Here is a 27,892-nt window from a genome sequence, read left to right as displayed (position 1 = left end):
CTTTCTTGCATAGGGTTCCTGAACAACAAATTAACCAAAGCTGCAGGCAGAACAAAACCAGGGACCTCCAGAGGCACGGTTAACTATCTTCTTTGTATTGCTGCGGCGTCAAAGGAGCGACACAGGTTAACACTGCGCATGAGCGAAAAATCAAAAAGATAAATAATTAAAATCGTAAAACACACGGCGCGTGAGAACAAATCATCCCAACAACTTTAGAGTAAAAATCGGTGGCTCGTTATTACACACTGAAGCAAACCGAGAAGCAAATACATTTGTAAGCAGTTTGGTATTGCATCATCCTCTGCTAACGGAGTCAAAAAAACAAAAACAAATACAGACTTTGGTTTGGCAGCTGGATTTTTTTTTCGACAGTTAAAACTCTTTCCATAGCCCTCGTTCAGCGTGTTGCCATTTGTGCTCGGCAGCTATAACAAACAGCTCTGTGCTAAACATCAAGTAAATCTCACCTGTAATAACAATACTATAATCCCAAAATTCAAAAACAAAACTATCACTTTAAGCCGCGGGTGCGTTAACGGATATTTGCGGTTGCTGTTTGCCAACCAGCTGTTACAAAGTATTCGTTCAGGGACACTCCCGAAATAATCTTCACCCTCACAAACAAAAACCTGCAAAGCTGGTAGAGCTGCACTTTCACTCTTTGATTTGTCGTCGTTGCTTCAGGGAGCTTTTGGGTGTTGTCTTGCACTTGCCCTTTTCAGATTACCAAATTATTTTCTTCACATATTTTAACACTTTAAAACCTGGGTGGACATCAGTCTTCTTGAACAGGATTTAAACCTTTGAAATGGGATTTATTAAAAAAAAAAAGGGAAAAAAAGGCAATCAGCAACTAGGTATGAAATGTACAATAAGTTGTATTTGAAAAAATTAAAAGGTAATGAGAAAATGATCTAAAACTTAAAGTTTAAAAAAGGAAAAAAAAAATACAGTTACTTTAGAAAAGTATCAAATGACTCGGAAAGTCATTTATTTATAATCATTCTATATTTTAAATTAGATCATATAATAATAAGAATAATTATTATTATTATTAATTTATCGAGCAGCTCTTTAAGAGTGAGTAAAAGATAGTAAAAGAATATTATTATTATTATCTTATTTTACTTGTTTACTTGTTAAGTTGCTCATTGCCTTATTTCCATGTTTTTTTTTGTTTTTAAATAAAGCCAATTTGCTCAGGTTTCAAAGGGTTAATGTGTTTAATTATAATTATTTTTGTACCACTGAATCTTTCATAACCTGCCAAGTCAAATGAGGGCTGTTAGAAGGCAAGTTGAATATTATAATGCTATATTTCACATGTGCAGATGCAAGAAAAAGCGAACCCCTTGTTCATGCTTTAGATCAGAGCAGTACTCAAACACTCGTACTGGCAGTGCCTGATAGTATGAATGTGATCGTCCAGATAATCTGCATCAAGTATTTTGCACCAAACCATGTTATAAAATACTGACATGTGAAGGACTATCGAGTGGTGCTAAAACCCATCTTTAAATATCTGACATAATAAAAAAAAACTTAGAAAATGTATCAACAGAAAATGAAAATGCTGAAAACTGAAATGTTTGACAGCAAACTAAAAAAAAACCAAGAAAAAAAACCCAATCATTTCGGTAAAAATAAGCAGACAAGCTGTTTTTGTGTCTGAACTGAAGAGATATTTCAGATGTTTTGAAGTGGAGTTGTGTGAGGTAATTATACACAGTCGGTGGATTACATACCGCAGATGTGAGTCGGCCCCAGTTTGGAGAAGCAGACTGGAGCACAGACACTAAGCAGCGTGCTGCTGTGGACGGCGACAGAGACAAAATGAATATTAATCATCTAAAAAAAGTCCCACCCAAAAACACGATCATCACTTTGAGTGTCAGCTGTGTGCAGAATATTTAAACCGCTTGCTGTCAGACGGGCGTTAACAGTTTCTGTTCTCTTCTCTGCTTTTGTTTCACCATTCAGTAATGCGAATCAGCCTCCCAGCCTTCCTTATTATATTTCATTTTTTACTGATTACATATTATATTGTTTTTTTTTACTGCTTTCTCGTTATTATTATATTGCTTTGCTTTTGTTTTTTACACTTCCTGATCTGTGTAGTATTTTATTTTTTACCGATACGTCCTTACCATTATTTTACCATGTGTGCGGTTTTTTTTTTACTGTTGCAAATCACCCTGCTGGGGGGTGAATAAATGATTATCATATATTATCTCCTCTTGTCAAAGTCACCAGACTTCATTGACAAAATCATGAATTTTAGCTCGCAGCAGCTGCTGGTCTACTGCTGCCTCACTAAGTTAGTTTGTGTTATTGTGTGACTTTGGTAAATCCGTTAAGCCTCCTACAGACGGTAAAATTTTAGCAATCTTACAAATTTAGTGCAGCTACACTGTGCGACACGGTCTGCATACAGACTGTACAGTGACAACACCTACTCAATCGCAGGCTATGACGCACGTTTATCAACGTCAGTCAGCAAGAACAAAATGCTGTTAGCGTGCGCCATTCGTCTACGCCGCTGTAGTGGCAAGCGAAAAATGCAAACAAACAATTGAGCCCTCGGAAACGAGGTCAACTTGGTGCGCCAATTTTGCAACGAGAGCTCGAAGTATTTATTAATCTCCACGAGCATTTAGCAGTGTGTGTGCAGATCAGTGCACCATGTCCGGCTGCATGTCGGTCGATTGGTTAGTACGCGTGGGTCGTAAAACTGCTGTTTGACGAAAAGGTAAAAAAATGAAACTATTCCCCACATGGCGCACATTTAAACAGATTTTTGTAGGTGATGAAGTACATTTTGCTGCTGCCCCCGTCCACAGCTCTGCTTTCACGTTGGAGTCCAGCCTGCTTCATCAAACTGGAGCGTGCCGACCGACATCTACGACATGTAATACACTGAATATGGACCCCTTAAAACCGAGCTTCAAAAGATCCGAACTCTCCCTTTAAGGTAAATATTAAAAGATGTTCTTTATGGATCATTTTTCAATAAAAACATGTTCTCTACGTGTACCGGGACTCTGAGCCCCGTGACACATATTATTAACATGCTGGCTACATGATGGTGAGTGGAATTCAGGTCACATGCCAGCAATTTGGTTCAAACTGCAAACCACCATTAATCCTCGCATCATCACCGCAACCACGAGACCGCAGGCCGAGTCAAACCAGCCCTTAAAAGCTGCTCTAAAGCAGATCTAACACCTCCACGCCACCATAGTGTCGGAAAGTCACTCAATATACATAAAGGCTTTTTAAGCCTCGCTGCGGGCAGCACTTTGAAGTGTTTTGTCAGATTATTCCCAGCAGCGGAGACCACAAGCCCCACACCGCACCTCACTCCACGGGGCCCGCCGCCGCCGCTGCTGCTGCTGCTGGCCTTGACCCCGGCGCGGCTGATCTGCAGCCACGGCAGTTTGGCACAGTTCTTAAAGAGCTGCTCGATAGCGATGTGACGCACGTGCAGCTCTGACGCCAAAGAGTCTTTTTCCTGCACGGCTACCGTCAGCTCCTCGAAGACCTCTGTGGAGAGACGGGCAAAAAAAGGGAGTCAGTGACTTCATTCACACTCGAGACCAACTGATACACAAACAGGTGAGATAAAGGAAATCTCTAAAACTGACAACCGAGGGGTCAAAGGGCAAAGACAACACCACGAAAAAATGCAACTGCTTAAGATAAACCTGTAAAAAAAGGAAAACAAAAATCTAACTTCAGTCAAGGATAACTTAAACACTTTAATCCTTCGAAACTTGGATCAACAGCACTTTTCTTGTACAGCTTCAGTTTTCTTGTACAGCATTTAAATCTTAGTATTTACACCTTTAAAATGGGATTTCTTTCAATAACGTGGAAAAAAGGCAATCAGCAACTTGGTATGAAATGTAATTATCACTAAAAATGTATATAATAAAATCACATACAATGACGTGGAACTGAGCTTAAAAAAGGAAAAAGAAAGAGAAATTTTCATTAGAAAATTATCAAATGACTAGGGAAAAAAATCAAGAAATCTATATTTCTAATTAATATATTTAAAATTAGACTTAATAATTATAATAACAATAATAATTATTATTGTAGTTCAGGTGCCTTTCACAAGCATTTTTAACATTTGACCCCTGTTCCTGTCTTCTGAAAAAAGACAATAAGCAACTTGACAAAAATTAGTGGATTTACAGAATTATTTTAAAAAGTTAGGGGACAAATGTCCAGAAAAAGATATTCAAAATTCTATATGTATATTAATATTATATATTTAACACTTTGTAACAGAAGAATTACTTTTTAAGCCCCCTTCAAAGTAATTTCCTTGTTTTTTTTGTGTGTCTTTTACTTTACTTTGTTTAATTTTCTTGTACTTTTTACTTCATTTCTTATTAAAATTGTCCATTGCCTTCTTTTGAGGTTTTTAAAGAAATCAAGCCGGTTTGCAGCATAACCTCCCCATCTGTTCTGAGTGAAATGATAAAATATGGCTGCCGACTCTGATCACTCACAACAGAAGATGAAAATATCAAGAAAGTTTAATGATGATTATGAGGGCATTAATTCAAAGAAGTTTGCCGAATCTCTGATGCCGACGTTCTGTCGAGACCCTGCTACAGCAGCCCCCCTGTGGGTGCTCGAGCATGACGTAAACTGTACACTCGAGATGAGATGTGTGTCGCGTCGCCTATACTGTGTGTAGCAAACAATCGGTCTAACTGATGAGGAACGCAGACAGGCAGAGTGTGCATGAGCGAGCACACAGCGCCCAATTCACCACAGCTGGTCACACGGGGGGATGACGTGGTGACTGGAGGAGCCTCCGGTCTTAATTAGACTCTGTGCTGCTGTTGTGTCTGGGTGTGTTATCAGTTAAAGCTTTTTTCCTGAGGGCACCGAGGATTTCATCTGGGGATTTATCATGGATGAGCGTTACAGATTGAAGGAGACACAAAAATGTTGAGATAAAAATGACAAACTGTTTAACTGTATCTCAAAAAGTTGTGTACAATCTACTGTGCTGCACAGTTGAAATCGCATTCACGTGCTCCACAGATGGTCCTTATTCCTGAGGTGGAAAGCTGTTCCTCCGAATTTAGTGTGTGAGCTTTTAAGTCATAATGTGACAACAATGTGGATTAGGGTTTGGGCGATGAAATGATAACGATAATTATTTCAATATCATTTTCCTCGATAGTGAATAGGGCTGGGTGATGGAGCTTTAAAATAATACTGCAATATTCTTTTGGGATACACAATACATATTTAAATATATTTAAATGTCTCCTTTAAACTAATGTCAACTGCTAAAATACGAAAAAAAATTGCAGTTACAATCAAGTTTCTGCCATAAAATTAAGGTACATAAGATACTGTTAAAGTGAAATCCAATAAAGTAAAGCGTAAAGTTAAATAAAGTACTGTAGTAATAAGTTATATAAAGTATTGTTATGAAACTAAATAAATCGCAGTGGATCCCATCATGCTTTTGTTTCAAAGAGTCCGGCTCGTCTCAGGCCAAAGTGTTGATATTTTTGCTGTGAACTGAAGCTGTTAGCAGAAACTGAAACTGTAACTGTGGTATGAGGAGTCATCTACTTCGAATTTTCTGATTATTCTGACACCACATTAATGCAGACTTCACACTCAATGCCAGACAACACAACACAAAAAAACACTTACTCTGAATTTGCATCAGCAGCTCGGTGTTCAGCTGATGAAGTTCGTCCAAACTCATTTTCGTCACTAGAAGAAAAAACAAAGAGTTTAGATCAGAGTGAGAGAGGCACCAATTTCAGAAGCGTCTGTTCTTCAGACACAGTTATAATATTGTTTAAATGTTTTTTGTTGTGTTGCCTGCATGAATACAGCAGCTCATTAAATGGCTTTACTTGAATATAACAACCTGTTGTTGCCTCTGCTTTTTCGTCGTGCGCTTTCTTTTAAAAACAAGAGAAAAAACTATACTTATACTTAATTACCATACTTTAATTAATTTAATTATTTTCAAGAATTATTTTAATTCAGGCACTTTTTCCAGGTCCATTCTGTTTTTTTTTTTTATAAATTTTTTATTTTATCATTTTTTTTTTATTTTTTTTTTTATTATATTTGTTATTATTATTATTATAATTATTATTATTTTAAACTAATTTTCAGGTAATTTTTTTCTAATTTCTTGCACATTTTTGCATTTTCTACTTATTGCCTTCTTCTCATGGTTTTGAAAGAAATCAAGCCATTTAGCTCAGGTTTCAGAGGGTTAACAGAAATACTATACAGTGAATCTGACTGCATTAAAACAGTTAAGGTGATCACAGAGAGCAGGAGAGGACTAAACAGAGGTTTAACAGGTCGCCACCCTCTCTCCCTCCCTGCCTCAAAATACAAAAAATAGTTTTGCTGCATCAGAAATAAATAAAATGCATCATTAAAGATGAATATTTAAGTCAATAGCCAATAAATGCAGGCATTTCTATACATTCACAAGTGAATTTCATGCTTCAGAGACGCAAGCTACTTTGGCAAAAATAGACCCGTTGCATAAAGACAGCAGAGTGTGGCAAAGAGCTGTGTGTGACTCTCTAGACACAGAGCTGGCACACACACACACGCACGCACGCACGCACGCATGCACGCACGCACGCACACACACACACACTGGTTCGACTGGCAACAGATTGTCTCTCACGGAAAATAACTTGTGTAAGTTCTCTATGTCACAAACTGGGTGATGTGGCAAAGTATGCATGCTGGAAACTCATTTCTGTATAGTTTTTGATGACTAGTTTCTTTAATGATCACTTTTTTAGGAATACAAACTGCTAAAATTGCATTAGTTTCCTGTCCAACTGCAGGTTCAAGATATTCAAAGTGTTCTTAAGCTAACGCAGAGATATGCACACACATAAATGCAAACCGTGTACCTGTGAAACGCCTGTCATCTTTCATTTAAAAGCGCAGAATTTTAATTAGAGACCTATCGAAGGCTCTCTCACATTCCTGCGGTCTGTAGTCATAAGCAGCTTTAGCAACGACGAGACAAGAGAGAGCCAAGGACGAACTGTATCTTGAGGTTATAGGAAAAATAACTTCTCTCTGGAGACATCACAGCTGAGAGGAAGATGAAGGACAGAGCGAGAAAGAATGTACTTTCTGTTCCTGTGTTAACGTTTCGTCTGCTGCCTTTCAACTAATCAGAGCTCTGAGCTTTTAGAAAAGTACGGAGATCACACTGAACGCTGGAGTTCAGACAGAGAGCAGAGAGGCAGAGAACAGTGATGCATTCCTGTTGAAATGTTGTTTTCTTCAAACAACGAAAGAAAATCTTATCTTTTACTACTGCTTCAATTTCAAGATGAGCGAAAATAAACAAATGAATCCTTTAGAATGACTTTTTTGTGTCCTGTATGTACCGATCAGCCTGTCGAACATCCCAAATGCTCGAGAATCCCGACCTTTCGCACTCGCTGTTATCGTAGGGTGCTACCTAGCTTTCCTATACAAGTGGGATCGGCATCAATGCATTAAAATCAATATTTTGTCTTAATTAATTTAAACTTATACTTGATAGCTAGTAATGCATTGCAGATCAGTTTGGGGAGCGGGGAACACTAGCTGTTGAACATGGATGTTTGGATAATTTAAAAAAAAGTCAATTCAGAACAGGGTTAGAACTAAATATTTAAATGTAATTTAGGGACTGTTCATTATTTATGAGAGGGGGATGTCAAATAATGTTTGAAGCACTTGGGAGGGACTTTTTTGTTTTTGCTTTAGGGGAGGGGCATACAACTTAAATCAGCTGCTTTGTGTTTATTTTACTGGCATTTTCTTCTAAAAAATTGGCAGTAAAAAGAAAACATACCTTCCTGCAGGTTTGAAAGAAGTGACTTTTAAAGAATTTTTTTTTTAAAAATCTTAATTTGTTTTAGTGATTTAAAAAAAAACATACATTAAGGCATGTTTTCTTTAAAAATATCTGACTTTTTTTAAAGGAAGGCTTGTGTTCATTAAAAATCACCAAAAAATACGCCATTTATCACAGACAGAAACTGTGAAAACAGAAATTATTTGGGATTTTCACATTTCTGACTTTCAGGTTATATTTAGTTTTCCAAAACTTTTCCATCCATGGAAGACGCTATTTGCAAATTCCATGACTTTTCCAGGTTTTTCGTTACCTAAGAACCCGGCTCGAGTCTGACTCAAGATGGAGTCATGTAACTCAAGTCCATCATTTAGGGTTCACTACATTTACATGTATCAACTCGAAGGAACTGCTGCTGTGAAAAGAACCGGTCTGCCTGTCACCGCTTCAATCACACTGATAAAACTTGACTCGAGTTAAAACTTGTCTGTGCTCACATTCTTCTCTGCTGTGGCCCTGGTGCCTGTGCTGCGTCTGTCCTCCTGCTGATAACTGGCTCCGGCTGTGCACACCTTTCCTGCCGTCACTGGACCAAACATCGGACTGTGACTCCTGCAGCAGCCCCAACTCCTCCGCCGTGTGGCACCCCAACATCCCCATGGTGTAATCCGGCAGCCCGGCTGCTTTGCCCGTGTCCCAGCACGGCGCGTAGCGGGGCACCTGTGCGTCCGACTGGGGCAGCAGCTTGCGGTCACTCTGCTGGCTGTAACAAAGGAGCTTGGCCCCTCGTCTGCTGGGGCCGTTGGAGGAGACAGAGTCTTTGTTCTGGGCGTACTGGATGATGCGGTTCAGTTTCTGGCTGAGGGCCAGCTTCATGCCCTCGTAGGCACTTCGGGAGACCTTGGAACGTGACAGCTTCTGGTTGGCGATGAGGTGGCATTTCTCAAAGCAGTCTCTGTGGCCGCGCAGGGACTTTGAGTGCAACAAGGTAGCAGAGGAGACACCTGCATTCACACAGACATAAAGCAGTGAGTCAGCAGGTACAATACAACTCACGGCTGCAGCCACCCAAACAAAAAACAGTGAAATTCAAGATGCAGAGCTCGTAACCCATTAAAAAAAAATACAGAAAATAGCTGTAACAAGAATTTAAACAGTGATTTCAACAGCTAGTGAGAAATACTGTACTGACCTATTGAACCTGTCACAGCAAATAAAAGTAAACTAGTATGAAAGCAAGCTAAAACTGGCAGATTGACCCGTCGTGATCTCTCTGTGAAAGCCGCTTAGCATGCAGTGGATTAGCCAGGGGAGCGCAGAGATAGCAGGATAATGGATTAACACAGTCTCAATGCAAACACATAAAGCATATTTGGAAAATTTTACCGGGCAACGGGATGGAGGAAAGTAGACCGCAGAGCGGTCCCTGTCCACATGAAGCAGAGGGGTAATTTCAGAAAGTCTCTATTTTGTCTTTTAAAGTTCAATGCAAGACTATAGTAGTCTGGTTTTATTATTTTAACTTGTGGTTTGGTTTGCTTTCATTTCATTTTCATTTATTGGTTTCAACTCAGGTGTGCTTTTACTTTAATTGGTTTATTTGTTATTTTATTTTGTTGAATTTACTCGTGTGTAATCATCTTTTAGTGATCTATTTGTTTTATTTTTATTCTGTTTTTAACTGTATTATTTATTTTAATTCATATGTATTATTCTGTTTTAATGGTCTATTCTGAATTCTAATTTTATTGAATTTTACCATGTTTTTAGTAGTTCTAACTCATGTCTTTGTATTTATTATCGGTTTATTCATCGTTAAAATTATTTTATGATTTTTTTTATTTAGTTAGTTTTAATGAATTTGATTCTTTTTATGGTGGGTTGCTGGCTTTGTTTGTGCCTGCAGTTTCTAGACTTCAGACTAGACTAATTAAAAAAATTGTAATTTAGATACAAAACATGGAAAAAATATGGTCTAAATTAAAAAATACCCAACTCACCCTTTAAGACTTGATTTGTACGATACGATACGATACGATGCGGTACAGTACGGTAGGATGTGATGCAATGAGATACAATATGATACGATACAACTTTATTGTCACTTTACACTGCAATTAATTTTGTGTCTTCAGTCAGGTCTGCTCAAGACCAACAGGACACGCCATAAAAACACAGCAAACAGACAAAGTACCTCTACAGGGAAAAAAGTAATGCTTCATGAATCCAATCAAAACAGGTCACAGTGTAACCATTTCAGCGGGCACAATGGAAATTAACACGAAGAAAGTGGACCAAAATTAAAATAACCTGAGTAAAATGGGCCACAGCTTTGATAAACAAAGGGAAGCTGAAGGTGAATGAGAACGAGAGCAAAAAACTGTGTGTGTGGTAGAGACGGCAGATGAAGCTGAAGTGAGTGTGTGCTCCACAGGCGTTTGTGTGATGGCCTTCTTCTCACTGCCTGCATTTCTCAGCAGACAGACGTACGTGATGGAGCCCGAGGTGAGGAGATTAGTCACTGATGTCCATGTTGATTTAAGAGCTCACTTGGGTAGGTTTACCACACATGTCTCTTTCGGCAGACAGATGAGCACAAGAAACCACAGGGCATTACCACCACATCTCTGTCTCTCTCTCTCTCTCTCTCTCACACACACACACACACAAGTTTAGGTTTTGGTTTCCTTTATGCATCGCTCTGAAGACTAACTGGGGTCAGTAACTGATAATCTGTGGCTGACATGATCTAAATAGCACAGCAGTCTTTAAGATTCTATGATGATATAAAATTCATCTGACAAGTAATTTGCTGAAAACAGCCAGCAGTTTTTGCAAACTGTAAATGGACTACACTTGTATAGCACCCTTGTAGTCTTCCATCCACTCATAGCGCTTTAAAACTACATGTCACATTCACCCATTCACACACACACTGTTGGCCAAAGCTACCGTTCAAGGTGCCACCTGCTACTCAGTAACCATTCATACACACTCACAGTCCGATGGCGCACCATCAGGAGCAATTTGGGGTTTAATATCATGTCAAAGGATACTTCGACATGTTGACTGGAGGACCTGGGTATCAAACTGCCAACGTTTCGATTATCAGACAACCCGCTCTATCTCTAAGCCACAGCTGCCCCACTACTACTAGTCAGAAACAAAAGAGAGCAGAACTGAAATTCACTTCAACACGTTTTGAAAAAGGAACATCAGTGGCTCCTTCCTGTTTTAAGCACCTTCTTTTTTTGTAAGGACAACTGTTTTGTGATATTTCTGTCTCATGTGATTTCCCTATATGTCTTTTGAAAACTTGCCTGCAGGATAAAAGCAAATACTCCATACCCGATGTGGGACAGTCAGCATTAGTGGATCTCATATACCTCAGTACATAGGAAGGTTTTAGACCATTACACAACCTGTGTGTGCAGAGGTCTATTCTTAGCTTCTGCATATCCGTGTTGTGACCTGAGTGCCTAGAAAGACAAATCTTTACAACAGTGAAGTCTTGTGAAGGAACTGCAGTACATATAGAGTTTAATGTGTCAAAATATTGCCTACTGAATGGCCAATGAATTTCCAGATGCTTTACTAATAGCTGCAGGACATTTCTGCCAATCTAACCGCCATGTTATAATCCGATCAGTCTCAGTCTTTGGACTACCACAAAAACACACAGACTACCACTTGCCTAGCAGGAAAATCATTGGCCAACAACCAGGCCAGTGCACCACCAGCCAAAGACGCTCCGGCTAAGCAGCTTAGCACTACTGTCTTTCATGGCTGCACACACAAGCACAAGCACATACACACGCACACACAGACTATTCACTGGAGGTGAATCAACATTGTTCAGCTGCAACAGCGAGAGACATTAAGCACAACAGCGCTTACGACCAATGGGCTTGTTTTTTCCTGCTCTTTTGTAAGGAATGAGTCAAGGTTAGTCTGTCATTCAGTGAAACATCTAGCAGGGACAAAACACGGACACATGCTTCAGTCCGATGAAAAAAGCCTGGTGTTATTCAGAGTTTTCAGTTCTAATCAGTTGTTGCAGAGAGCAGATATGAATGATCATAAAATACAAAAAGCAGGAGAGCCAGAGCCTTGATCAAATCAGAAATCAAGTGGTCCAGGTTTTTTAAACCAGAAAATAAAACCCTTGATGTGAAAACAATGTTAAAACTATGCTTACAAAAGTCTGATTTATCAAGGATTATCTTTGACTGTGTTTTATTTACAAATCAAAGCTGGCGCAGGCTGTTTTATTTTGGCGCCACCGGGCAAAAATGATAAACTTTGAACATATTGTAATCTAAGTTGACAGACAGAAAATTTGACTTCTGCACCTAGAAAATCTACCCCATGACGAGAGACTTTGGCCAATCACAGTTCATTTCAGAGAGAGGGTGTTTCTATCCGCTGTTCTGCAGATGCAGATGTGCATACTCGTCGTCTTTTTCGTGGCGGCCTGTAGCGCCAGTCTGCCACTGTGCTGTTCTGTATATACAGTACGATCGTGGAAAGGGTGGACAGAGTTGTCTCGCCTCTGAGCCGTATCGAGGTTTGTGTAAAACATGAAGCTGGAAAGATGTGACCATGGATGGGAAGGTGTGATTACGAATTATGTTTGTGACTAGGGCTCGGCCGATATTGGTTTTTCAGGGCCAATACTGATTTTTAGTAGTTAATTAAACCACCACTTGCAAATGCCCGTGGTCATCTTTTGGTAGAGCTGTAGGATGGCTGTTTCTTTTGCCTTTTCCAGTTTTCCCCCTTTAAGCTTTAAGTGAAGGGTTGAATTTCAGCTGAACTGAAACCAAAAAAAAATCATGAGCTTTTGGTCACAACGTACGGAAAAATTTAGAAACTAATGGAGCAGGACCAAGACTAAGAGGAAGAATGATGCCCGTTACATTCAAATAGTAAAGTAACCAAGGGAACGCTTCCAGCATGACCGCATGATAATCCTCAGGCTGATGACATTCCCGCTGTTTGATCCAGTCCTGCTCCCTATTTTGTGGCAATGGTTTGGCCCAAATTTAACTCAGACTTCCACTCTGCAGACTTGTGGTTGCCATCATGGAAAAAGATCTCTGCCTAAAAAGTTTCAATACATACAGACAAAATACAGAGACTCTTCTGTTTAACATTCAGGTGCAGTGAACAGGCTGACACAATTTACCCTGCCTGGAGCAACCTTCTGCAAACTTGTGGTTTTTCTCTGAACAGTTTGTGTATGCTCTGAGCAAAGACACTCAAGCCTTGACACACTTGTGTGGCTGAAAGTATTGGGACATGTGGGACAGAGGTCATTGGTGCTAAGGTGTCAAACAGAGCTGCATGGCACAGCTGAGAAGAACGTGCTGTCAGCAGCTGCACGGGCCAACGGGGACACCAACCGAGAGCTCACGTGGCCGAAATACTGACCTCAAACCACCTGTTAACCACAACAGATCTTCCACAACTGCACCTACAGACAAGTGGGGATATGACGATCCATTGATCTGGATTAATAAGTCTTTTCAACAATAAACAAAGCAATTTGATCAATGCAAAGTGAAAACATCGATCCACATCTTTGGGACACGCCTTTATGTTGAATTTTTTTGTCGTCAAAAAGTGTCATGCAAATAAGAAGAAGCCAAGAGAAAGATGATGAGGATAATGCTATTTACTGTGCAATAAATCAGCTGTGTAGAAATATTTTGGAATTTCAGAGAAAATAAGGGTCAACAGACGGAGCACATGTCATATGTAAACAATGCCGTTATGAGTTAAAATACAACATAACTGCCAGGAGGGACATCTCACTCCGCTAACCTCCCTCAGCAACATGAGCTGCTCTCTGACTGAAAAAACAAGCATGCAGTCTGAATCCATCCGTGCATTTCTGTCAAGAGATGCAGTGTTGTGAGTGAGAAAAGTATAAATAATAATAATGTCAATTTCTAAGCTATGAGAAGAAGAGATGATGATTATGTGATAATCCATGTTTTATGGCTGTTGGAAGAAGTTTGACTCCAGGACTTTAAACCAGATAGCCTAGACATGTTAGGAAAAAAGATCATGGTTTCAGTTAAAATGGAACGGTTTCGTCTAAAAAACTGCACTTGACCGGCTACAATTACTAATGTTATTGATGCTATGCTTTTATCTTTAATGGCTAAAATAAAAAAAGAGGAGGAAGCCTCTTCTGTAACTGTTTGTCTCAAATGATCAAATGATATTGTTTCATTTTGATTGCAGGCCCCCAAAATCAAATCATATTGAAATTGTGATATCATGATATCCTTTCTGATCGTGGATCATATCTTCATCCAAAGAATTAATTTTACATTGTATCAGGAAGAAACAGGTGATTTACACCACTATTATTAACCACCACAGGACTCCCATACAAGCACCTACAAACTAACCGCCACTACACAGTTGTAGGAAACCACATTTGTCAAAGTGAAACACAACAAAAGTTAGACCACCTGCAGCTTCAGCGTGGAAACCGCCCAAAGATAACTGAAACCTGAGACACCGCTCACACATGAACTTATTTCCACTAACAGTTTGATTTCAGAAGCACGTGCTAGGAGACAACAGCAGAGAATTCAATGAATGATGGACTATTACAAAAGCCGAATGTGACAGTAACCAAAACAGTAACAGACATCCATCAGTGATTTGCCTTGCTCATATGTGATTTGCACAATATGCACCGAAAACGTGAGGAACAGTCAAATTTGGGTGAAGGCAGTTTGGCTGGAGGACAAGACACAGGCAACAAAGACTATAACTTACATTCATAAAATATCAAATGTGTTTAAAATAATCATAATTGCATTGAGCAGCTGGAGTGGGAACCCTAACACAACACACTATATAAAAACAAAAACTGATCTCAGATGTGTTTTTTGATATTTGATATTAATCCTGTAATTACAGAGCTCTCTATTTATATACTCTCATTTAATAGTGTCTCATTGGATTTACTAAATCAGTAGAAAAGGATATTCCCAAATTAATGAAAAATTACAACAAAAGGCAAGCATTACATAATTACAGACTTAGCGTACAAGTGATTGATCTAAAAATATAATTATTATAAATCAGGCTAATCCTGTCATAAAAAATATAATTAATGTTTCCACAGTGTCAGTCATCTTTTATGGAATTTAAGCAAAACACCACAGCCACTTATAAATTAACAGCTGGGGACAAAAGGGATGTTGACAGTGTTTCAATACTGACAACACTGACAAAAAATAATATTCGGACAGTAAATTTTCAACTTGATTTATTTATTTATTCATTGAGGAAAGCCCTCCTGGTGTGCAGTATAGTGACAATTATTCTTTTTTCAAGTAGAGCGGTCGAAGAAGGTCTACCACTATATTTGTCTTTGTTGGACAATATATTGTCCCCAATATTATAATAAACAAAAATACTGTAATTTTGAGATCATTTTATGCCACTGATATAACGATAACATTTTAGCATAACAATGCAAGTAGTCTTTCAAAGACCAATGAAATTTTAAATCTTAAAAATATTTAGACATTGCAATTGAAATATGAAAACATTTTATATTAACTTTTAATAATAAAATGCTAACATTTTTTAAAACTCATAAACACCTGATAATATATACAAAAAATATGCAAAATTACTATTATTATGTTTTAATTACTATTATTATCATATGATATATCAATAACAGGCCTAGACGTAAACTTTACTTTTTAAAGTCAACTTTCAAACCTGAGCTATGAGGATATTGTGACCTATCAGTCACAAAATAGAGTAGCCATCATAAGGCCTAACGTTGCAGGACTGCAGGATCTTGTATTAAGAATTTTAGGCTGTTGCAAAGGCTCTACTAATATGAAAATTGGCAAAAAAAAAAGAGCCTCTGATATCCAGTATCAGAGGATTCAATTTACTGCAAACTGCATCTGTCCACTGCTGGTTTCAATCGACAAGCCGGTTCATTAAAACAGACTCCAGTGAGTCACACATAAAACCAGAAAGAATATATTGATTATTCATTGAGACTACACTGTCTTGCAGGGTAGATACCACGAAACCTTTTGTAAACTGATACTGTAACAGAGATGCATGGCTACTTTTGCTGTGGGTGCACAATGTACATCACTACAATGTGGCAGAAGATAATTGTCTTTGTAGAAGTAGCTCTTGACATTGGTATCACAGTTGGTGGTTTAGAATATGTGAATAAGTTCGTTTAGAGCTTCACAAACCTGTGGTGAAAGAGACAATTATTTCAGTTGTACACATGAAAGAATCAACCCCATGAGACCGTTTATTTATACTTTCAGGTCCATTTAAGACAATAAACTGCGAAAAAGGGGCTATTTATTCAAACAGAATGATGGATTCACATGGAAAGCAGCCAATTTAACGCAGAGTGTTATCGTGCCAAATTAGAGGGCTCGGTAAGGTGGACCATGCAGTAGGTTCAGCAAATCTCTGGACCCCCACTGAATTCAAACATACATCCACCACAGGCAGAAACATAATTAGGCCTCTCTCCATCCAAGGGTGAAGAGTTCAACCACAATGAACGAGCTGTTTATAGAGCTACAATAGCCCCTGTAGAGCTGCAACCATTATCAGCACCGACTGCATCGTTCCAGCCGCTCGCTGTTGGAATTTTCTGTTTTTCTGACTCTAAACCCAGCTGGATGCTCTACCAGCCTCAGCACAAATTCCCTCTGTATTATGTAAGCAGATAAAGGAATGAAGGTGCTGGGCTTTAGCTGAAACCTGGCAGCTCAGCAGACATCTTGTCTGACAAGGAGCCAGAAAAGACCAAAAGACTGTGTGTGTGTGTGTGTAAGAGAGAGGTCTGAGGTTACAATGCTCACTTACTCTCCTCTCTAGTGTCAGATCTCTCAGGTGTTTACACTGCGCAGCTTGTCACATACAATAAGGCCTGTTCCAAAAACCCTGCCTGCTTTAAATTATGCTGCACTGAGCAATCAGATCCAAACAGTAAAGTCTTCTGAATATGATACTGTTATTGAAAATGTGTCAGCAGGAAAGACAGTGGTGGGAACACCAAAGGTACAACACGTGGCAACTGTAAAAGCACACATCGAAGACTTCCTTGGGGCAGTCGGCCTTTTCCATTAAAGGCTCTAAAATGTGGAACACGCTAACCACCAAAATAAAATTAACACAAGATATTAAGATTTTTAATAAGTGTTGACAGTTGGCTTAAGCAAAATCAGAGATGTGAGCATTTTGTGTTGTAACAGTATGTAATATTGATATTTGTGTCTTTTTTATTTTTAATTTAACATCAGTTAGTACAGCCTGTTTGTAAAAGGTGCAAGTTGTACTATGTTAACTCGCATTGTCCCTATCAAATAAACTATATAAATCAAATAAATAAATACCAAATTTGGCAATTTTGGCGATTCTTATACTTACAGAACTATTTTACTGATATGAGAGAGAGGGGCGGGTGAGTTCTGATCGGCTGTATACTCTGAGTCTGTGGCAGCGACATGGTTGGTGGGTAATACGAAAATGTGGAAGTACAGCCTGTAGTTTGAGAGCAGCCCCAAGAACCAGCTAAACATCACCAAATTACATAAATCCACTGTGTGTATTAATTGATGAGGATTTCCCTGCCCACTGTAGTGAGTGAGGGGAATCAGCCACTCACAGACAGACTGAAGGGGAGCTGATCATTAGGTTAAAAACACAAACAGGCCTACAGTGGGATGTTTCTGTCATTTTAAACAGCTGTCTGTGCAGATTACACTTCACTTAACGTGACAGAAATAGAATCGGCCCAGATATAATCAGGCTCAACTTTTGAAGAGCAGCAACTCTCACTGCATGTCATGTGATGAGGAACATCCAATCACAGCTGACAAAAGTCTTTCCTTTTTTTCCACAAATATCATCCTATGATAAATGATTATATGAGGTTAATCATTTTAGTGCATGGCTACCCAAAGCTTTACAACTGTCCCACTAATAAAATAACAGCTTTGTTACCCAAACCGCAAGTTCGGAGTTGACCCTCTTCCAGATGTTTTTCTAAGTGTATATAAGGCCTTATTTATATACACTTAGAAAAACATCTGGAAGAGGGTCAACTCCGAACTTGCGGTTTGGGTAACAAGGCTGTGATGCTGAGTTGATTCTGATCACTTACCAACGACAGCAGAAAACTCCCCCTCCGCACCCTTAAAATTTGGCACAAGAGAAGCAGGCGGCTAAAGCCCAAATATGACTTTTCCACATCAGGTACAGTATGTGTGATTGCAAACTAACTTCCTACTGTCAGCTGAATGACATATCTGACGATCAATTAAAAATGTAACACATAAACGGTGCACATTCTGATTAGAAGATGTTTTTCAGCTATACAAGTTCGAAACTGCTTCTGTTCCTGCATCCGTGGCTGGGTGGGAAGTCTGACTTTCTTGGCAACTATCTTTTAATCTTTTTTTATCACAAGAAGGGATTTGGTGTCAGGTTACTCTGAGCAGTCAGGAAAGAAGCAATGATTATGAAAATTCCTGTTAAATATGGGAAATCATTTATCGTAAAACAGTGACATCACGCCCACAGAGGATTATCAGTAACTGGAGACTGGTTGAACAGGCTTTCGGCGTGGCAGTAGCTCTCTAGTTTTCCGCTGTACAGTGTTGATGCTCAAGGCTGCGTGACCATGTGTAGTACAGCACTCAGAAGGTGCAGAAAGCAAAAAGCAAAGGAAGGTCTAGAAGTAAGAAATGCCCAGTTAGGCAAAGGTTGAGCAATACATAAATAGACACAATTTCTATTCAGTACTTTCTGATAGAACCAGCACACACAGGCCAAAGCAGTTTCCTCAGGAAACAACTACTTGGAGCTACAACAAAGACTGCACTTCCTGAGCAGTCATCCCGCGCTGAACTGTGCGAACGCTTTTGCCACAAACAGCCTTGACATGTACGTTTGCACCTGGTGGTACTGGGGGCTGGAGGCTCGCTGACAAACAGCTCTGCACCCTGTGCCTCTTTGTAATCTAATGCAATCAGAAGAAGACAAATAGTTTCATTATTAATGGGTCTTCTTTGTGTTAAGTTGATGTAAAGTACTGCATAATGTCAAATGTGACCCCTTATTCTGCTGGCAGCAGACAAGTCTGAACACCTCCATGTCAAACAAGTCTCCGAGCAGAGCTCAGGGAGGCTGTGTGTGGAAATTAATACTTTAGTGTAAGCAGTTATCTCATAATCGGCCTGCTCTCTGCTGTGACAAAGCTGTACCTTTAGAGTAGTAGCAGTAGACAGTTGTTGGTGAGCATCACTGCACCAACAATGTGTTCAAAATCATATAAAAAAGACTTTAAAATGGGACACTCCACTAATGACAGTTGTAAAGAGTAGTTTTTTGTTTTTTGTGACCATGAAGGAAGCAAAGTTTGAAAAATATCCCATAAACTGGGCATACAATGTACGATTTCAGACTGTTTCGTTCTTTTTTTTCCCTTTAATCTTTCAATCTTAATCTTGATCATTTTTTCCTTTATTTGACAGGACAGTGTGAGTGCGAAAGGGGAAAAAGAAGGGAAGCAAAGGGCAACAGGCTAGAAGTGAACCCACGGCCGCTGCCGCAAGGACATTTTGTGTACTGGGCGCCCGCTCTATGCACTAACCTACCGGGCGTCCCTGAGACCATTTCTGACACAACTCATTTTAGAGTGGGAACAAATTTGAGCATTGCAAAGCGGTTTGCCAAATGTGTACAGGGCAGGTTTAGCTACTGTTGGACGTTTGGATGAATTTCTGAAAAGTAAGGGACGCAAATTCACACTGCGCAGCATGAATACGCATCTGCATGAGTTGAAATGTTTATATATTGAAATTCACCAGCATCACCTTGAATGAGAAATGGAGGACAAATTTATTGTGGCCCTCTGTTGGCATTCAGAGCTCCACAACTCAACATCAGTGCTATACAGGAAAAAAACACAACACGTCAATCCTGCTGGTTAAGTAGCTGAAGTAACTGCGTTCACCTGGGTGTTGTGTTCCCATCAATGCCAACTGGATGAGAAGTTATCAAGTTGCACTATGGTTAACATCACAGACCAAGAGTTTTTTCTTTTTTTTTAGGGTTTGTCCTGTATTAAGGATAAAGAAATATTATATTCTAGACATTCTTTAGGGAGATGACTCTTTCCAAAACCATTGTACGAAATTCACTTACTAATTTAATTCAAACTCAAACAAAGTTCATTTGGAGGGTATTAAAAACACAGGGCCTTCATGTATAACACAATTGTGATTTGCACATCCCAATACACTCTGGTTATATTCTTTTTTAAATAACACGCCATCCTACTTTTATTGCTTCTGCTAAATATTCATAACCAGAATACTGCACGAAGGCAATGAATATTTAGTAGCAGCAATTCACCCTTGAGATAGCATGATATGGTTTAGAACAGAAAGGCGCTGGGAGGGTGTGTTTGTGTGAGTAACAGGAGATAAAGACCATTTCTGTCTCCTTCATACACACTCTGTCTGCATGTTTGGACTTTTTGTTCTTTCTCATTTAACGAAGGATGGCACGGGATGAATGGGTGCAGTGGCTATTAAGTCTACATGAGCGGTCAGCGGGCACACGGCTCGGCCTTCCAATCAGCCGTGCCTGAAATGGCCACATGCAGCCTGGCAAGCTCCCCGCCTACCAATGAAACGCTCAGCTGCATCAGAAACACGTGCTTGTCTGCAAACACCCCCCCTCTTCTCCCCCAGACCCAATAGTTACATAACAGCCACTTCACTGCCACACACAGGCAACGTCTAAACCTGTACCCCCAAGAGCACGCAATGGTAGTGATACGGTTCGAGAAGTCCCGTCTGACTCAACCTGTACGTCGGCTTACGTAAACGCTCCACTGGACAACTTCCTTCTACCTGAGCATAGCATCCCGGCTGAAACGCATAACGGAGAACTGAGCCAGACAAGCGAAACCTTTCCCCTGCATTTTTGAAATGTCCAAATTCAAATAAGTTGGGTCTTGTTTGTGAAGCCATTCAGTGATTCATGTGTCCGAATAGAATTCTAGTAAGCAACAAAAGGAAAAATCTGAAGGTGACCCTGAAATGTGTTCAGTTTTTGAAACATGCAACAGTATGCACTAGGGCTGCACCCAAATACTCGACAATTCAGATATTCATTCTCTGGGTATGTATTTGTTTTCTGATTTTGGGATTAAGGTTTTATTTTTTCAAGTCATAAATTTGTTGGACCTAGTATACAGTTTCTGCACTTTCGTTTTACAATGCTTAGTCAGGCCTTTTCTTGAATTCGGAGACTACTCCTATGAGCCTTCAGTGTTTACCACAGAATCCAGTACAGTAGTCTGATCCCAGTTTGCCCTGAATTCCCATTTGGTTGGCAAACTTTCAGTTGCTGCTGTTACGCAGGATAGTCGCAGGACTGCCAGTCAGCTCAACATCTGCAAAAACGATCCCAACAAACTCACACCGACAGCGAGAGCGCTGGACTCAGTCAATAAACCTGTTAATAACCGTTACATAATGTTGGCTGTGTGAGGCCAACAGTTTGCCCTGTCACTGTGTGTGTGCTAGCAGTAGTAATGTCTGTCCACACTGAATCCATTGAATATACAGTTCTGTAATGTTGAGTGCTCATGTAATTAAACTATGTAGGTTATCAGCTGTGTGTCCCAGTTCATCGGCTTACTGAGCGAATAATCTTCTTGCTGTCTCTCTGTCTTTCATAGGCTATTTTTTAAAACATAAAACCCACATATTAAATTTTGATTCTTACTGGAAATGACATACAATATAACAAACAGCAAGTAGGTTGTTACAGGAAACTTTCAGTTCCGGTTTGCAGGTTTGCGCTTTGGGTTCAGGTCATTGATTAATGCATATGTGTATGGGTTTGACTCTCATAGCAGGCCAGGTTGGGTCGGGTTTTTAAAAAATGTTACCCATGCATCACTAGCAGGCGGACTTTAACCAACCAGCACAGGTTACACACTCCTACAGCAGTAGTCTCCAGCGACAGAGAGGAGGAGAGACCTCTGGTGCACTAGCTTGTCTCATTAAAAACACAAAACAAAGAGTTACAGAGTAGTGCAAAGAGGTGCTGACAGTAGCAATATGCTGCATGCAGCTCTACAAAAAATATGACCTTACCTATCTTAAATATTAGAATTCAAATAATGGCTGTTGATTACTACTGAAGCTCTGGAGCCCCCAAAATGGTAATCTGAGCAGCGGGAGCAAACAAGTACAACTAAGTAGTACTACATGCTACATATCACAACGATCAGTTGTCCACTGGGGCTGTTTGTTTTTAACAAGTACAAAATCTCATAATATCAGTTATAATTAGGCTTCTGACGTTACTGTACAAGCCAACAAACCCAGGCTGCACCCTTCTACTATATTTAGATTGTTATCCTGCAGAATGAGAATTAATGAGCTTCCAAGCACTCACTAACACAACTTTAAGTTAAGTATTATTCTTACAATGCTTGTATGAGACTGAAGACTCTATTACAGCACAGAAAGAGTAGAGTGATTAATCAATACCCCCACACTCAGTTCCATTATACCATAAGAGAGTAAACCCATAAATCTTTTATGCATATGCATTTTCTCCCCCTGTCAACAGAATGATATACCATCCTAGAGTCAGCTATATTACACCATTTTACAAGACATACACAATCAAACTGTGCAGACGTAAGCACACACGCTTCCTGCAGAACAGAGGATCTATGAGACGAGAGCCGAATGAGAGCCATCTCTAATCCCTTCCGATTTCTCATTCTTCTTCAAATAGGCCACTCATTAATTAAGAGATGAAAAAACTTCAAACACATGCTCTTGAGTTGGAGTGGCACATCAAACGGGAGAATCACAGTGGCCTGCTTCAGAGAGAGCTTTGGTCCGACAGGCCCATTACCCTGCACATATGTCTCATACATTGTTCCTGGAGAGGATAAAAGAAGCATTTGTGGAGGGCAATCATACGAGACGTCAATAAATCTGAAAGGTTCTGAGGCTGCATTGCAGCTCTTGGCTCACGGGCCTATTCGCTATGATGGGAACTGGTGATCAAAAAGATTCTGGATGTTTCTGCAAAAGACATTTATTGTGTGATACAAATGTTGGAGAGTCTTGGCAGCTAAAACTATTACTGATCTGACTCCCATCAGACAGACATCATGAAATGTATGTGTGATCAGGAGTGTAAAAGTCAAAAGGCCACTCTGTGGTTAAAAATAAAACGAAGCAGAGATGGAATATGATATAATAAGTATATTTTCTTGAGTGTATAATCACCAGGACAAAAATGACTGTTTTGTTATCATTACCTTAGAATGAGCAGTTCATACTTATATAGGGCGCGAATCATGGATTTACAGAGATCAAATGTTGCATCTTCTTTCTACAGTAGCCTCGAACTGTCAAACCAAACACTGGCTCCAGCTTTCATGTCAGCAACCATAAAGAGAAGACCAACTGCAACGAGCAGCATCGGAGTTACACTGTTTGTACATGAAAGTGCTTTATTCACTGTTTCTAGTGGTTTAAATCATCAAATCCATTAATTTTGGAAAGGAAGCGACCTTCATGGATAATTTGGCTTCTGGTGACGACACTAAATTCCCCTAAATTTTGCACACTTTACCTCTAAGGATCAACACATATTCTAACTTACAAGTGTCTTTGAAACATTAGTTTGCACAAATATATTAGCTCTATGTGAAGAGCTCTATTTTCCCTCAACATCTGTTTGTTTGCTTTTCACTCAAGTGAGCAAACACGCCCCCAGTCCCGTTTCTTACCTTCGATGCTGAGTTCAAAGCAGACATGGCAGAACGACATGGTCCCCGTTTCTGTCTCTAGCTTGCAGACACTGCAGATATTGTCATCATTCAGATCGATGTTCACAAACTGCTCCTCCTCGTTCATTGTGCTTCTGGGGGAAAACAACCCGAGAAAATGAGAACATGGATGAAGCCTGCACAACCACCATGCTCTCTTTTTGCTAATTAGGTCATATTTTCAAATAAACTTATTAAAAATTCATTTTTGGTAGTGTCAGTGGGGGAATATTTTTTTGGTTCACACTATTTTGGTACAGAATACAGTAAAAGAGGCAATGTCCTTTTTTACCATGTTTTCAGTCAGAGATATTATCAATAAATTATTACAGAAGCTGATAAAGAAATTGGTAGAGTTAATTGCTGACACAGCAGACGGAGCAGGACAGTCTCTCTATAATTACAACATGCTTTTAAATCCTATGATATTAAGCACAGTCTGAGTCAATATCAGTCCAAACATTTGCAGATATCTAGGGCTGAGTATCGTTTACAAAATTACAATTCAAAGACCAGTAACCCTTAAGTGATACCAATCCAAAACACCACTTCATTTGATGCCCTTTGTTTTCTTTCTACTTCAGTTGATAATCACGTGAATGGGAGCATTCAGTTGTGTACAATGCAACAGTAGATTTGAACATTTTGTGGCATCTTGGCATGCTGAACTGCTGTCAAATACACCGTGCTCGACAGACTGTATGACTAATTTTTAAGGTGGTGTATGTTATGAAGAAATAAACTTTCTGACTGCTTGCTTTTTTTTTATTAGCAGCATTTACCCATGCTTTTACTTTTAATATTTAAGTACATACAATATCATAAAATTACTTCTGATACTTAACTGAAAGTACGGTAAATATCAGAAACTTTTACCCAAGTAGTATTTTAACTGACGACTTTAACTTCTATCAAAGTCATTTTCTGGTAAGATATTTGTACTTTGTACCTGAATAATATTTTAAAAAGAAGGGGGATTTTTAAAAAAACTATCCCAAAAAAATAGTCCAGAGGACTATATTTATGATTATAATAATTTCATATATAAAATGTAATAAAAGATATAAATATATCTTTTCTTTTAGGTCTTGGAGATTTTTTATAGTTATTTTCATTTTTTTTTTCAAATTTTGGGTAGTGTCTTGTTAAGTTGCTTGTTGCCTTTGCCCTTGTTTTTGAAAGAAATCAAACTAATTTGCTCAGGTTTTAAAGGGTTAAGTATGGCTTTTAGACACTTCATCCACCACTGCTACTTTACTTTAGTCCTCAGGACGTGCTTTGTCTTCACTCCTCTAACTTGGTACTGCTTCTGCTGCACAGCAATTTCCTTCAGGATAAATAAAGTTATATCTTGTCCTACTTTATCAATCATACTAAAAAATATATTCAATGGTACTGATGCCCTTTGGGGATATTAATTCCACCATAACAACTTTGGGCAATGCTTTTCCACAAAATGAAAAGCAAAACTATCATTCATGTGATGTAATTCATGTGAAGAAAGACGTTTTTTTATGTACGACTAGGTTTCAAAAACAAAAACACCCTGACACTCTATCTTGTGACATGCTGCACATAATAATGTTACGGATGCTGCAGGTCATGAGTGCGGGTTTATAACACTTCTGAGTCATATCGAGAGCTCTGTTTTCGAGAACAGGAAAGAGTCAGAGGCAGCAAAACGAAACAACAACATTTGACAGTTCCAGTCTTATTGCTAAGTTCACAGACACTGACACTCCCTGCTCCTTCTGTACACATAAAATATAAAATATTTCTCAGCTTTGTTTTTTTTATGTTACGTATCCAAAATATTTTGAACAGATCTTGAATCTCACCTATTTGAATCCTCTAACTCGGTTTACTCTTTTAACCTCAGGGATATTACTTGTTACAATGATAATCCAGACAATAGTGCTCTGGAGTATCTCATTAATGTTGTTATCCTAAAAGCCATATTATTTTATTCAGTAAAAGAAGCTCCCTACATGTTTATCTTTCCTCCTAGAATTGAAAGTTAATCTCTCAGATCACTCAGCTTACTACAAAACTAAAAACTTTTACTGATACTTTCACCTTCACTGTTGATTGAGGCCACTTTTAATCAAGTGTGGTTGTGTGCTGCTATAATGCCATATGTGCCTGTTTATGTATTTTTGTGTTTTGTGATGCCATCTGCAGACCAAATTTCCCCCTGAGGAACAATAAAAGCTCTGAACTGAACCATACTTTAAAATGCTTTTACTCCTGTTTATCTTTCCTTTTATACATATTTGTATTTATTTTCTATGTGTTTATTTATTGTCTGTTTACTTCATTTACTGTATATTCCTCATGCATATGTATTTCTCTCAGTTAGACCAGGCATATCAACAGCCATGGCCCTTGGACAGATTTTAAACAGCCCATGGCTTGTCTTACAGAATATACAATATGTGTCCCGCCACACAAAATGCGTTAATCAAGCAAGATCACTCCGCATTTTTACTTTTTTTCCCCCAACTCATGGCAGGACTATCAACAGTTGTAGACATGCACCAAGAAGGACATTAAATGCAAAGAACAAACAAATTAAGAACGAAAGAAGTGTAACAGCATCGACAGTGAGGGCCAATGAAAAGTTAAATACATTTACACTGGAATATGAGAAGTTGCATTTATCTAATCTGTATGTAATCATTGTTTTAGTGACCCACATAGTGTAAGAAGCAACTACATTTTTACACTAATCTAATCTAATCTAATCTGGCCCCCATTCAAACAAGTTTGGACATACCCGAGTTTGACTGTTGTTTGTTACCTGTGCTATTTCATTTACCAATGTTTTGTATATGTTCAGCTCATCAATAAATAAGGATAAAAAGAAATAGAGCTGACAGTTATTTAACCTGTTGAAACCTGGAGCGACATCACTTCCTTTGTGCTGCCTTCAGACAACTTTCACAAGTAACCTTTGAACCCTGAACACATTGGTGCGATTTCTTTCAAAAACATGGGAAAAAAGGCAATGAGCATCTTGGTAAGAAATATTTCACACATTGCAAGAAATTAGTAGACTTAAATTATTTTTTTTAAAAGCAAGGGAAAAATGTCTAGGGTAAAGGAAAAAAGCTAGGGAAAAAAAAAAAAAAAAATATATATATATATATATATATATATATATATATTATATATTGTTATATAATTTTTATCATTGCTAATTGTGTGTTTTTGAAAGAAATTAAGCCATTTTTCACAGGTTCCAAAGAGTTAAAAGCAAAAATTTTAAGGTCATCTAAGTTCATCAATGAACTTAGAGAAACACATTGATTATAAGTTGAGCCAACTAAAAAAAACTTTTGATCAACGAGATATTTGAGCTATGTTATGTGGACTTAAATCATTTATTTAAAAGCAAAATATTTTATATTATCTAATTTGTAATAGTTAAATTATACATTTAAGTTTAATTTATTTAAATAGACTATATTTGGGCCATTTCCTCTGTTGCTTATTGCCTTCTTTCACTGTTTTAGGGAGAAATAAAGCCAATGTACTCAGGTTACGAAAAGTTAACTGTAATAAGGGTTTTATTATCCGTATTTACGAGCCCTAAAACAGAGTAATAATGCCCAGATTTCGTTAGCAATTGATAAGAGGACACTTCAACAGTGTTTATAAAGAGCAGCTAGTTAAAGCTAAAATCAGCTTTCAGAAATCATTTGAACTTTTCACTTAGTTAAAATCCACACACACAATAAACATCCACAAAATCGTATTTTTTCCTTGTCAACAGTTTAAATGTCTTAATATCTGAGAAACAGTAGTTCGGCTACAAATAAACTTAAGTACCCCGATTGTTTACACACATACCGTTAAACAAACGCCTGCTAACAAGAAGTTAAGCTAGCAGTAGCACCCTGGCATCCTCCGACTAACGTCTGATTCGTGACCGTTATTTCGCGTTGTTCAACAGCGAGGTAGACGACAAACTGAAGCCGCCGCCGGTATTTTTGGGACACCACTTTTTGAGAAACTCACCTTTACGTGAAAGAGTGTCTCCGGACAGGTATTCCTTTATGTGTGGACCCCTCGGTTCTCCTTTGCCTCAGCGGTGAGGACACAAACAT

The 27,892-nt window shown here is 38.8% G+C and overlaps 1 protein-coding gene across 1 annotated transcript; it reads right to left on the bottom strand.

Moving 5' to 3' along the window:
* Positions 1-1,740: 1,740 nt before the first annotated feature.
* c13h21orf91 (chromosome 13 C21orf91 homolog) lies at positions 1,741-27,892 on the bottom strand. The gene is made up of 6 exons (XM_042499534.1): positions 27,804-27,892; positions 23,745-23,878; positions 8,380-8,886; positions 5,695-5,757; positions 3,360-3,546; positions 1,741-1,813 (listed from the first exon to the last, which is right to left on the bottom strand). Exons 2-6 carry the CDS (start codon positions 23,869-23,871, stop codon positions 1,741-1,743), a joined length of 957 nt encoding a protein of 318 aa, XP_042355468.1. The 5' UTR covers positions 23,872-23,878; positions 27,804-27,892.

Source organism: Plectropomus leopardus, chromosome 13 (genome assembly GCF_008729295.1).
Source record: "Plectropomus leopardus isolate mb chromosome 13, YSFRI_Pleo_2.0, whole genome shotgun sequence".
In the NCBI taxonomy this organism is placed as follows: domain Eukaryota; kingdom Metazoa; phylum Chordata; class Actinopteri; order Perciformes; family Serranidae; genus Plectropomus; species Plectropomus leopardus.
Note: the sequence above shows the minus strand (reverse complement) of the source record. Positions and strands in the feature narration are given on the sequence as shown.